Below are 13,021 nucleotides of genomic sequence, written 5' to 3'. Positions count from 1 at the left end.
ATGGTCCCTCAGAGTTATTTTAATTTGAAGTTCTCTAATCAATAGTGATTTAGAGCATTTTTTCATATGACAGTAAATAGCTTTAATTTCTTCTTTTGAAAACTGCCTGTTCATATACTTTGAGTATTTACCAATTGGGGAGTGAATCATATTTTTATAGATTTGACTCAGTTCCATATATATTTAAGAAATGAGAGAATTTTGCTATAAATTTTTCCCCATTTTTCTGCTTTCCTTTGAGTCTTGGCTGCATTGGTTTTATTTGTGAAAATACTTTTAATGTAATCAAAATGATCACTTTTACTTCCCATAATGCTTACTTGCTTGGTCATAAGTTTTTCCCTGATTCCTAGGTCTGACAAGTAAAATATTCCATGTTCCCCTAACTTGCTTATGATACCACTCTTTATGTTTAAATCATATAACCATTTTGACTTATCTTGGTATTCAGTGAGATGTTGATCTATACCTAGTTTCTTTAAAACTGCTTTCCAGTTTTAACAGCAGTAGTGAATTATCCCAAAAGCTTGAATCTTTGCATTTAGCAAACAGTAGGTTACTGTGGTCATTTAGTACTATGTATTGCATACTTAACTTATTCCACTGTTCCATCACTCAATTTCTTACCCAGTACCAGATTGTTTTAATGATTACCAGTTTGTAATGCAGTTTGAAATTTGGTATCAGTAGGCCACTTTCCTGCACATTTTGTTCCCATTAATTGCCTTGATATTCTTGACCTTTTGTTCCACCAGATGAATTTTGTTAATATTTTTCTAACTCTGTAAAATAATGTTTGGTAGTTTTATTGGTAGGGCACTTAATAAGTAAATTAATTAAGGTAGAATTGTTATTTTATTATATTGGCTTACTTTACACATGAGAAATTAATGTTTCTCCACTTATTTAAATCTGACTTTATTTGAGTGAAAAGTATTCATATAGTTCCTGGGTTCATCTTGACAAGTAGACTTCTAAATATTTTATATTGTCTGTAATTATTTTAAATGGAAATTTTCCTTTTATCTCTTAATGCTGGGTTTTGTTAGCCATATATATAAATGCTGATGGTTTATGTTGTATCCTGCAACTTTGCTAAAGTTGTTCATTATTTCATATAGTGTTTTTTAATGGATTCTCTAGGGTTCTCTAAGTGTACCATCATATCATCTGCAAAGAGCAATAGTTTTGTTGCCTCATTCCCTATTCTAATTCCTTCAATTTCTTTTTCTTCCTCGTTTCTAGTACAATATTGAAGGATAGAGATGACAATAGGCATCCTTGCTTTGCCCCTGATTTTATTTGGAAGGCTTCTAGCTTATTCCCATTATAGATAATGCTTGCTGATGATTATAGATAATTATTATTTATTGTTTTTTAAAAGTTCCCTTTATTCCAGTGCTCTTTAGTGTTTTTAATAGGAATGGTATTTTATTTTTTAAAGACTTTTTCTACATCTATTGAGATAATCATATGATTTCTGTTGGTTTTATTATTGATATGGTCAATTATGCTGATAGTTTTTCTAATATTGAACCAGTCTCATACATTTTTGGTATAAATCCCACCAGGTCATAACATTCCACTTATCTATCACTATTTCTTAGCCAATATTAGATAGTTTTGATGATTACTACTGTATAATATAGTTGAGATCTGGTATTGCTAGGCCACCTTCCTTTTTTTAAAAAATAATTCTCTTGATATTCTTGAACTCTTATTCTTCCAGATGACTTTTGTTGTTATTTTTTCTAACTCTTATCAAATAAATTTTGGTGTTTTGATTGGTATGGCACTAAATAATTAAATAAATTTAGACAGAATTGTCACTTATTATATTGGCTTGGTTTACCCATGAGTAATTGGTATGTTTCCACTTATTTAAATCTGTTTTTATTTGTGTGAGAAGTATTTTGTAATTGTGTTCATATAGTTCCTAAGTTTGTCTTGGCAGGTAGACTCTCAAGTTTTTTCAATTGTTTAGTTATTTTTAAATGGCATTTCCCTTGCTGCTGGGCTTTGTTGGTCATATAAAGAAATTCTGATGATTTATGTAGGGTTGCCTTATTTCCCTGCAACTTTGCTGAAGTTGTTAATTATTTCAAGTGGTTTTTCTAGTTGATTTCTAGGGTTCTGTAAATATACCATCGTATCATTTGCAAAGAGTAATAGTTTTATTTCCTCATTACCTATTCTAAATCCTTGATTTCTTTTTTTTCTTTTACTACTATAGCTAACATTTTTAGTACTATATTGAATAATAGTGGTGATAATGGGCATCCTTGCTTCATTCTGATCTTATTGGGAGGGCTTCTAGTAGTCAGTAGTCCATTGATTCTTAAATGTTTTCTCTTTTATCTATTTTCCAGGTAACTTGTTTTTGCTATGGGATACTTTACATTTTCTTCAATTTTTCAGCCTTTTATCTGTGTTTTAATATATCTTGTTGCCTCATTCTCTCATTAGCTTCTATCTAGTATGTTTGAATTTTCAAGGCATTTGTTGCTTGAACAATGTTTTGTAACTCCTGTGTAAAGCCATTAATTCCCTTTCTGATTCTTCATAATTCATATTTATTTTCCATTTTTTTCCTCATGTCTCATTCCACTTAAAAAATATTTTAAAACTTTCCAACCTTTTGCTTCATCTCTTCCAGGAATTCTTGTTGAGTTTATATACAACCTGTGTTTTTCTTTGAGGCTTTGCATGTACATATTTTGGAGTCATTCTCTTCTTAGTTTGTGTTTTGAGCTTCCCTGACACTATTATGGTGTGGTTCATTTTCACTTTTTGTTTGCCCACAGTTCCATCCTACCACCTGAACCCAGGCATGTTAGAATGAGGCACAACCATGCTTCTGGAGGGGGTGTCTGGGCTAGGCCTGTTACCATCCTCTTGGGATATTGACTGTTTGATACTTTCTCTAGAGTCTCAAGGAGAGGCTGGAGACTTGCAAGCTTTCAGTGTTCCCAAAGGGGTCTTATACAAAACAAAGTTTCAATGCTGTCCACCTCGTCTTAGTTCTGTAAGTTTCTGACCTGGCTTTGAGTCTCTGCAAGAGTAGAATGCTGCTATTTATCTTTATCAGCCAGATAGAAATCTCTGTTGATTCAAAGTGCAGAAATGGAGGCTTTACTTTGGTCTGGGTTTCTTTCCCGCCTTGGTTATTCTTTACAGGCTCCCCTAGATGCTGTAAGTAATATCTTGCTTTGCACCTCAGGTCTGAGCCATAACATTGCCATTATTGATCTCTCCTGAACTTCCTTTCATGGTATACTGCCCAGGGTTTCCCTGTATTGTGTGCACAGATCCTCTTTTCAATCCACCTTGCATCTGTGACCCAGGACTGGATAATGAGTGAGATACTATCTGTTGCAGTGCCCCAATGTCAGCCTGGGGATGCCCCAGCATAGGTTTGTGACCTCCTTTTGTAGTGGTGTACACATGCTCCCAGGACGCTGAGATGCTTTGCATGCCACATGTTCCTGTCTCTACCTTGTTCCTTTTGTCTATAGACCCGCTTTTTCTCCCTGTGCCAACATGGGCATGACAAAGGACTCACTCTGTTTTTTTCTGGGTATCTCCAGGATTTGCATTTTAAAGATCTGTCTGGAGGAATTGTGCATTGCTAACTTCTACTCTACTAATATTGGCTCAACCCTCCTCTGTTTAATTTTTCTTCGTTGGTCTTTTATAGAATATAATTTTTATTCCATTGGAGTCAGAAGGTGTATTTAATATTTCTTTTTTTCTGGATTTGTTTCTGAATTTTTTATGTTTTAATATGTTGCATTTCATAATGGTGCCATGCACAACTGAAAAGGAGAAAAGAATCACAAAAGGTTTTTCAGTCTAATTTTTCAGTAATTTTACTTAGGTTCTTAACTTCTTTTTTGTATAATTTTTGTTATATTTGTTTAGGTCCTAATGAGATACAATGAAGTCCCTCAGTACTATAGGTTTACTGTCTATTCTTCCCTTTAATGCATTTAACTTTTCTTTTATTTAGATTCTTTGCCATTTGAAGCATCTGTGTCAATTATTGATATTAATTTATGGTCTGTGGTAACTTTCACTATAATGCAGTTTCCCTGTTTATCTCATTTAATCAAATGGATTTGTTTTTGCTTTGTCTAAGATTATCATGGTTATCCCTGATTTTTTTTTTTTTAGTTTTTCTGAAGCATCATAGACTTTGCTCTTGCTATTTTATTTTAAATCTCCAAGAATCTTTATAACTCAGATGTGTTTTGTGTAAATGACATATTGTTGGATTCTGTTTTCTAATTCATTCTGCTATCCCCTTTTATGGATGAGTTCATCACATTCACATTTGCATTTGTATATTTCTATTCATACTTTTCCTCTTTTTTCTTCTTGAACCCTCTTTACAAAGAAAAGGATGGCAAGAGAGATGGAGTGTGCTTAGCACCAAGGGCTCTATACTTGAGCAATCATCTTCTCTCTTATTCCAATTCTCTTTCTCCACTTCAGACCTTAATCACAGGTTCTTACCATTCATTTCTTTTCTTTTATATACCTCTTTATGATTAACCCTTCAGGCTTAAAGTTTGTTTTAATGTTGACTGATTCCTTCCTTAATTTAACCTCCTTCTTCTTCCTTCCTCTTTTTTCTCCCTATTTCTGTTTCCCTGTTGATTTAAATGATCTAACCTTTTTGGGCTGCTTACGAAGAAAATGAGGATTAAGTGTCTCCCTTTCTACCCACCTGATCTTATTTGTATATTATCTTATGCTTGCATACCCCAGTTATGTGAGATGTGCCCCCTCATCCTTCCTTCCCCTTTAAGCCATATTGCATTCCTTTCTTCCCCTTTATTTCATGTTTTAAGATCATCAAAATAAAATAAAACATAACGAAATAATTCCCAGACCATCTTATCTTATTAAATTCTTTCTATAACTCCTGATGACATGACAGTTTTGCAGGGACACGTGATACCCCCTACTACAATTTGAATGTAAATACTTAATCATTGTTTAGTCCCTTTCAGTTACTTGCTCATGTTTACCATTTTCTGTTTCTCTTGACTTTTGTGTTTGTATTTCAAAGTTTCTACTCAGGTCTCATCTTTTCATCAGGAATGTTTGGGAATCCTCTGTTTCATTAAAGGTCCATTTTGCCCCCCATAAGATTTTTTTTGCAGTTTTACTCGGTGAGTTATTCATGGTTATAAGCCTTTATCTTTTATATTTTGGAATACTGTATTCCATATTCTCTGATCTTTTAATTGTTGTGAAATCCTGACTGTGACTCCTTGGTACATGAACTCTTTCTTTCTAGCATTACTTTTTCTTTTATCTGAAAGCTCTTGATTTTGATTGTGAGGTTTTTTCATTTTCAGATTTCTTCATTTTGCAGCTTTAAAAATTTTTTATTGATATCTTTTGTTTTTATATCACCTAATTTTCCCTCAATTTTCCTAGAGAACCATCCCATATAGCAAAGAATCTTTTCAAAAATAAAAACAAAACCAAAAAGAGGATGAAGAAAAAATCAGCAACACAAATCAATACCTCAAAAAAATGTGAAAATACATGCAATGTTTCATATCCTTGACCTTCCACTTCTACAGAGGAGTAGGAGAAATGTATTTTCTCATGTCTTCTTTTGACCATATTTACTCTTGGTAATTTTACAACATTAATTTTAATGTTCATAGTGTTGATTCTCGCCATTTATTTTCTGAAATAATTATGTATATGTTTTCTAGACTGTACTTAATTTCACTTTGCTTTGGTTCATATAACTTTTTCCTTCTCTGTACCAAATTTGTTGTTTACTATAGGGCATTAGTATACCATTGCATTTACATATTACAGTTTGTTTAAGCATATCCCCCAAAATGGGCAAACTATAGAACTCATCTATGCTAAATTTCATAATGATAGTTTGTTATTGTTCCATTGTTTCAATTGTGTCTGACTCTTCATGACACTGTTTGGGGTTTTCTTTGGAAAGATACTGGAGTGATTTGCCATTTCCTTTTACAGTTCATTTGACGGATGAGGAGACTAAGGCAAACAGGATCATGCAACTAGTAATAATTAAATTTTAGATGATAAATTAAATGTTAGAGTGTAAAGGAGTCCTGAGACCAGAAAGTTTGGGAACCATTGCAGCAGAAACTTTCTTAATAAATTCAGGTTTAAAGTAATGATGTTTGCCCTCCTCTTTCATTTGTTAGTTTTTAGAAATGCTAGCAGAAACAGAGAAAGCAGGAGAAGGAAATTGAAGGTGTAAAGAAAGTCAAGTCCCTGTTTGGTGGTGATATTTTTAAACTGTTCTGTCTTTTTTTTCTAGTTGACCTTGTGACCAAGCTGTTTTTCTGTGAGGCTTTACTTATAAATATTCAAAGTCATTCTCTTGTAGGTTTGTGTTATTATGTATATTATTACTATAATAACTCTTTATCTTGGGAGTCTTTTTGTTTATTCATTCTCCCAGCCATACTTTGAAAATTGCTACTTTGTGTCAGGGTCAGGCTCTGTGAACTTGTGAGGGGATTTCTGGGCCCTATTTGTTCCTGGTTTGTGTTTTCTTGGGTCATGTTTTTGCTTTCTCTTGCATGCTTTGTCCCTTGAAAATCTCAGCGGTAGCTCAGACTGAGTTCCTGCAAACTTGCAGCATGCCCAAAGTGATCTGTTCAAGGGCAGAATCTGATGGTTGCCCTCCTGGTATGAATTTTACAAACTCCTTACCTTGGTTTATATATGGGGAAACCAATTACAGTCTCTACCCCACTTGGAGCTCCAGTAGATTGCTGCTGCCCTCAGCCTCTATTCACCTCCTGGAAGAAGAAGGTTCAGTGATAGAACTACTAGTTTCCCCTTGGTCTTAGCTCCCTGCTCAGGTTGCTCAGCTACAAGCCTCAGTAAAAATCAGGAGACTGAATCCTAAGCCCAGTTCTGGAGTCAGAGCCACATGCTCACTTCTGTTGCTCCTCGTTTCTCAGCACTCAGCCTCAGGCCCATGACCACTCCCTTGTCCTGACTAAGCAGCCAAGGTTGCCCTCCTCAGTCCACCCTGGCTCTGTGACCCATCTCTGTTATTAGAGCAGTAGAACTGCCACTTGGTCCCTATTCCTACTTGCTGAGTAGCCTCAGGTTGCATACGTACCAGATTTGCAACAGCTGCTTTCCCTAGGACACAGCTGCAGGACCCAGTTCAATCCCTGGACTAAAAGGTTATTTTTCTGTGCCTTCTTTGTTAGACTCTCTCCTTAGTCCTCACTGATCTTCCTATGATGACCTGAGCTAGGAAAATTACTCACTTAAATTTTCCAATCATAACTCAGTCTTATGCTCCTTAAAATTTTTGTTTTGCTGGTCCTCAGTTTCAAGTGTTTTTTTTCAGTAAAGTAAGAGACCAGGTGCTCAGTGGAGAGGAAAAGGGAGGTAGAAATATTGGGTGCTTGAGAAGGGAACATAGATCTGTTTAATAGCTTTTGTGGAGAATGATAAGAGATTAATTATGGAGGCATAAAATGAATGCCTTACTGAAATAAAGACAGGCATAATCGTTGTGAGGACAAACCTCCAAGAAGGTTTGTTTAGCATCTCGTGAGTAAGAGAAGAGAAGACAAATTGTAGGAGCAATTCAGAGCTGACTTTGGCAGGAGAGGAGTAGAAATAAGATAAAAGGGCAGATATTCAAGAGCAAAGGGAAGTATAGTGAAGAAATAGTTAACTATTGGGGTGACACTGGAGAGAATGAAAAGTGACATCAGAGCCGGAATAATGAATGTCCTAAGAAAGTACTAAGAGATAAAGGTCATGGAGATCTTTATGAGGAGGAGTGAAGCATAGTGAGAAGAAGAATGATAGGATATGATAAATAAGAGAAACAATTTCTTTCTTTATATGTTTTTATTGATTTCTGTTTCTTACATCACCATAGTTTTCTAAGTATCCCTCTCTTCCCCCTCAGAGAGCCATCCCATATAACAAACAGTATTTTTTTAGAGGAAAAAAAGATCAAGATAACTGATCAATATATAAAAAACTCTGAATGCATATGCAACATGTAACACCTATGGATCTCCCACACCAGTTTCTAAGTAGAGAAATGGAGTGTTTATGTGTGATGGTGAAATCAAGTATGTGATCATTTCTATATGTGGCCAAGAAGGAGTGAAGCAGTAGGTCAAAAGATTTAAGGGGACTGAGGAATTGAGAAGTTAAGGAATTTGAGGGAGCATTTAAGTTTTTAATCATTTTTGTGTCATGGACAGGGCAATAGACATATTAAAGCTTACAGGTCTGTTTCTCAAATGGTGTTTTTAAATGCATAAAAGAAAATATATATGATTTCAAAGGAAACCAAAAGTTAATTAAAATAAAAATATATTCTTTTTCATTCAAGTTCACTAACCCCCTGAAATCTATCTATGAACTCCTTGAGTTTTGTTGAACCTCCTGATCTAAGGGGATATTAAAGTCCCCTAGGGTAAGGACAGATTTGGGGAGGAGAAGATGATGGTAAGCAAAGGACTGAATTCCTTGAGAAAGGGGAAAAAAATGACTTGGAGGTAGGCATACTACAGCTAACATAATTCTGATTGGTAATCAAGAGGACTTCAGAATCAAAGGACTTCTTCCATTGCTTTTACTGGATGCTAATCCCTTTCTTTTCTACCTATCACCTGTGGAAACTGAATAAACAGAGACCTCTTCTTTTACTGTGACCCCAAACCATAGCATTTTAATATCCACACAACACAACAGTACAACACCACATTGTGCATAACATATTCATTATTAATAGCCAGTCTAAAAGTAAAAATTGCATGTTGGCTTTACAGATTATCTCAGTATACTAAATTAAAACTGATCCTGTTTTGCTGTAGTTTGAAACATCATAGATTCATAGATGTCAAAATTGAAGGAAACTCAGAGACCCATCTAGTCTAATCCCCTCATTTTACAAATAAGGAAATTAAAGCCCAAAGAGGTTGTGACTTACCCAAGATCACACAGTAAGTATTAGAGGGAGGATTTGACCCCATTTCTTCTGACTCCGGAGCCACTGTGCTTTCACATTGTGCTGCTGAACAAGAATCTCTATGGATAACAGTTACAGAAAGGCAAATTTTGGCTTATTTTAAGGAAGTCTTTCCTAATAAAGTTATTAGACTGTCTCAATGAATAATTAGTTATCTGTCTCTAGATGTCTTCTAGCAAAGACTAGGTAACTCCTTGTTGGAGGTGTTGTTAATATAAAATTCATGCTTGGAGCAGATGTTGGACTAACTGATCTCTAGAGTTTATTCTTTTCTTTTGAGTCTGTTTCTGTGATTCACCAATGTCATTGTTAAATATTCTACGTACTCTCCCTTATTTTTTGGTGACTTGATTTAGAATTTTCCACTGACCAGTAATAGGGATAAAACTAGCTTCCACAGCCATCATAAATGATGCCTATAAAAGTTACTCACATATTTTCATGGGTTTGGATATAAAAGACCTACATCAAAGTCCTTCACAGATTTATTTAATTTATTTAGTCATTTAGTCTGACAAACCAGGAACCAGGTAAGTGCTTGATTTTGTGCCATTTGGTTTATGTTGCTTCCTTCTTCTTTTCCCCCAAAACTCTCCTAGGAATATCTTCAAATGATGGGACTCAGCAACTGGCTGTTCTGGGTTTCCTATTTCATCACATTCATCTGTTCTTTTCTCATTACCGTCAGTTTGATTACAATGTTTTTCTTCATTAAGGCAAGTACTTAGTTTGTTCTGTCAAACTGCAATTCTTTTATAAGGGATGTTTGCTATTTGGAGGGCTGATAGAAGAAAGCAAAGTGATATGGGAGAAAGTGAGAGATTTGGTAAGAGAAGGCTTGGGCTCAAATCCCAGATCTACCACTTATTTACCTGTGTGGCTTTGAACAAATTACTTGGGGCCTCAGTTTCTTTATCTGTAAAATAAGAGAATTAGACTGGGCAACCTCTGAGAGTACTTCAAGGTCTAAATCTATGAATGAAATTAACAGTGATTGTTTTAGAAATATTGAGTCCAGTCAAAACTGTAGGTTAGTGTTCTAGGCAATCATACCTTAAATTTAAAGGGACAGATTTGCTGTTCCTTGAAAAGTGAGTAGTCCAGTTTACTTCACATCCCACTGGCCTCCAGGCACTGCTTGTTTGTTTGTTTGGGTTTAGACCTGAGGTTTCGTTGGTATTGGGAACTGCTACAAAAGTAACTCCTTCTGTGAAGGAAGGAGTTTAATCTTAAGAGACTTGGGGCACTAGATGTTAAATGATTTATCCAAGGTCATCTACCCATTGTGTGTAAGAGATGGAACTTGAATTAGGCCCTTCTGACTCTGAGGCTTATTCTATATGCATTATGCCTTGCTGCCATGAAGAGTTTTGGATTAACTGCATTAATCATGCAGGAATTTTAAACATTTTCTATTCTCTTCTCATCTTTCCCTTGTTTTTATGTAATAACATGTATCTGTGACTGATGTGATTTTTAAATATTTTTGATAGATTTTTAACCAACCAATACTTCGCAACAGTGATCCATCTTTGGTGTTTGTCTTTCTGGTGTGTTTTGCTGTTTCTTCCTTGTTCTTCGGCTTCATGATCAGTACATTCTTCAATAAAGGTGAGACTAGAAAGTTCTTCACTGACAAATCATCAGTCAGATGATTTTTTCTTGCAGAAACACTGAGGATTTATTTGGATTTTTTTATTCCCTGACGGCCTTCGCTACTGTGCAGTGACTAGCCAGTTTGGAGAGGATTAGAGGTCACAGATAGCTCAAACTCTTTCCCATTCTTATTTTATCTTGCTTCAGATCCATTAATTTTTGTACTCTATTCCCTTCCAGTGTCTAAAATAGGACTGACTGCATAGTTACTGCTTAGGAAATATTTCTAAATTGATTGCTACTTTTAGCCCAGTTTTTATGGATAATGATGTCTCTTTTCAAACTGTTGATGTATATTATGACCACAGCATGGTAGAATGATATTTTAGTCTATTACAATGTAATTTCTTATAGAATACTATGCGTTGATTATCTTTGCACAAAGTACTCTGTCAGTTGCTATTAAATTCTTGTAAAACATTCCTCACTTTGGCAGAATATATTTCTAGGAACCTCATCTTAAAGAGTTTTCTCTAGAGAAAAAAAAAATCTGATTGCACATATGTAGTCAATCAACTATTATACATTTGTTAAGTACCTACTATGTGCCAGACTCTGGAAATGTAAATATAATAATTAGAGAATCCTTGCCCACATGAAAATAGGGAGATTGTGTGTGTGTGTGCATGTGCGTGTGTGTGTAAGTAAAACTACATATATAAAATATTTCCAAAGTACATACAAAGTAATTGGGGAAGGGAAAGTATATAGGAACCAAATTGAGAACGGCTTTAAACACCAAAAAGAGGAGCTTGTATTTGGTGCTAGAGATGACAGGGAACCATTGGAGTTCATTAAGTAAAGGAGTAGCAAGGCTCAGGCCTGTACTTTAAGAAAACTCTGGCAACTGTATGGAAGTTGGATTGGAATGGGGAGAGACAGGAGTCATAAAGACCAATTAAAAAAACAAAGTAATCGTCTGGGTGAGAAATGATGAAAATCTGAACTAGGGTAATAGCTATGTAAATAACTATGTAAATATTGAGATGGAGTGGGCTGGGGGCTATAAAACATGCTGTGAAAATGTAATTGGTAATGTTTGACAACTGTTTAGATATGAAGAGTTTTAAAGTGAGGCAGAGAGGGTGACTTCAAAGATACTAAACTGGATGACTGGAATGTTAGTATTATAATTGACAGTAATAAGCATCTGGAAGAGAAGTAGTTTTAGGATTATAGATAATGAAAAATGTTTTGAATTTTAGGTATGAGACATCCATTTCAAAATATCTAATAGGCAGTTGATGTTGCAAGACTGGAACTCAGAAGAGAGGCTAGTATTGGATATATAAATGTGGGAATTGTCTGTATAGTGGTAATAATTAAACCTATAGGAACTTAGGTTATTGTTGTATTTGTCCTTCATCCTCGAAGAGGACCATGACATCAAGATGATGACATGATTTGCAGTTGACTTTGATATGAGTGAGGGAAGGCTGTGCAAGGTCACCAACCTCACTATCTCCTGAGCCATCTAGGTCCAGTGGCCTGATATTCATCAGGATGACTGGAGATGACCTGGAATGCAGGCAAAGGTCTTATCACATTCTCACTTTGAGAGAGATACACCCATTCAATGAATAAGCTTCTTTAAGTAGTTACTCAAGGGATGGCCCCTTTAATCAAAAAATAATCAAACTGGGTGGAGAAGACCCTCATGATTCCTGGGTAAAAGAGAAATAATTACCATTTCGTAATTACTGAAAAAAAATAGGAGCTTAGGAGGTCAGTTGGGGAGGGATACTAAAGAAAAGGAATATAGGTCAGAGTCTTTGGGTATGTCTTAGGGATGGAATATGAAGGTGATCCAGAGAAGAAGCAATCAAATATATAGAAATACCAAGAGAAATAGCATTGTTCTGGAAATACAGAGGGAAAAAGAGTATCTTGAAGGAGAGGGCTGTCCACAGTGTCAGATGCACAAAGAAGTAAAAAAGGATGATGACTGAGAAAAAACCTTTAAGATTTGTCAATTAAGAATTTATTAGTAACGTTGGAGGGAGCAGTTTTGGCTAAATTAATGAGGTCAAAAGCCAGATTGCAAAGGATTAAGAATAGAGAAGCTGAGAGTAATAAGAGTAGGCAGATTTCTCTAGGAGTCTGTCTTCTAAAGGAAGGAGGTGGAAAAAAGGACCATAGCTTGAGGGAATGATGGAAACAAGCAGAGATATTTTAAAGATTCAGGAGCCCTGGCCACGTTTATAGGCAGTAAGGTTGGAACCAATAGATTGGGAGAAATTGAAAATTAAAGCATGAGATGGGAGGGTTATTATGGTGGTGACTATTAGCAGTCTGCCAAAAAAGATGGAAACAAGAGGATGAGTACACAGGTACATGTAG

The 13,021-nt window shown here is 35.4% G+C and overlaps 1 protein-coding gene across 4 annotated transcripts in view; it reads left to right on the top strand.

The window, feature by feature from the left end:
* Positions 1-13,021, top strand: part of LOC140497225 (phospholipid-transporting ATPase ABCA3-like) — a 192,015-nt gene that overhangs the window by 29,014 nt on the left and 149,980 nt on the right. For all 4 annotated transcript variants that reach the window (XM_072597904.1, XM_072597905.1, XM_072597902.1 and 1 more), the window contains exons 8-9: positions 9,625-9,741; positions 10,519-10,636. In XM_072597904.1, coding sequence (XP_072454005.1) covers positions 9,625-9,741; positions 10,519-10,636 — 235 coding nt within the window. The remainder of the gene's footprint in view (positions 1-9,624; positions 9,742-10,518; positions 10,637-13,021) is intronic.

The sequence above is a fragment of the Notamacropus eugenii genome, chromosome 3, assembly GCF_028372415.1.
Source record: "Notamacropus eugenii isolate mMacEug1 chromosome 3, mMacEug1.pri_v2, whole genome shotgun sequence".
NCBI classification, from domain to species: domain Eukaryota; kingdom Metazoa; phylum Chordata; class Mammalia; order Diprotodontia; family Macropodidae; genus Notamacropus; species Notamacropus eugenii.
Note: the sequence above shows the minus strand (reverse complement) of the source record. Positions and strands in the feature narration are given on the sequence as shown.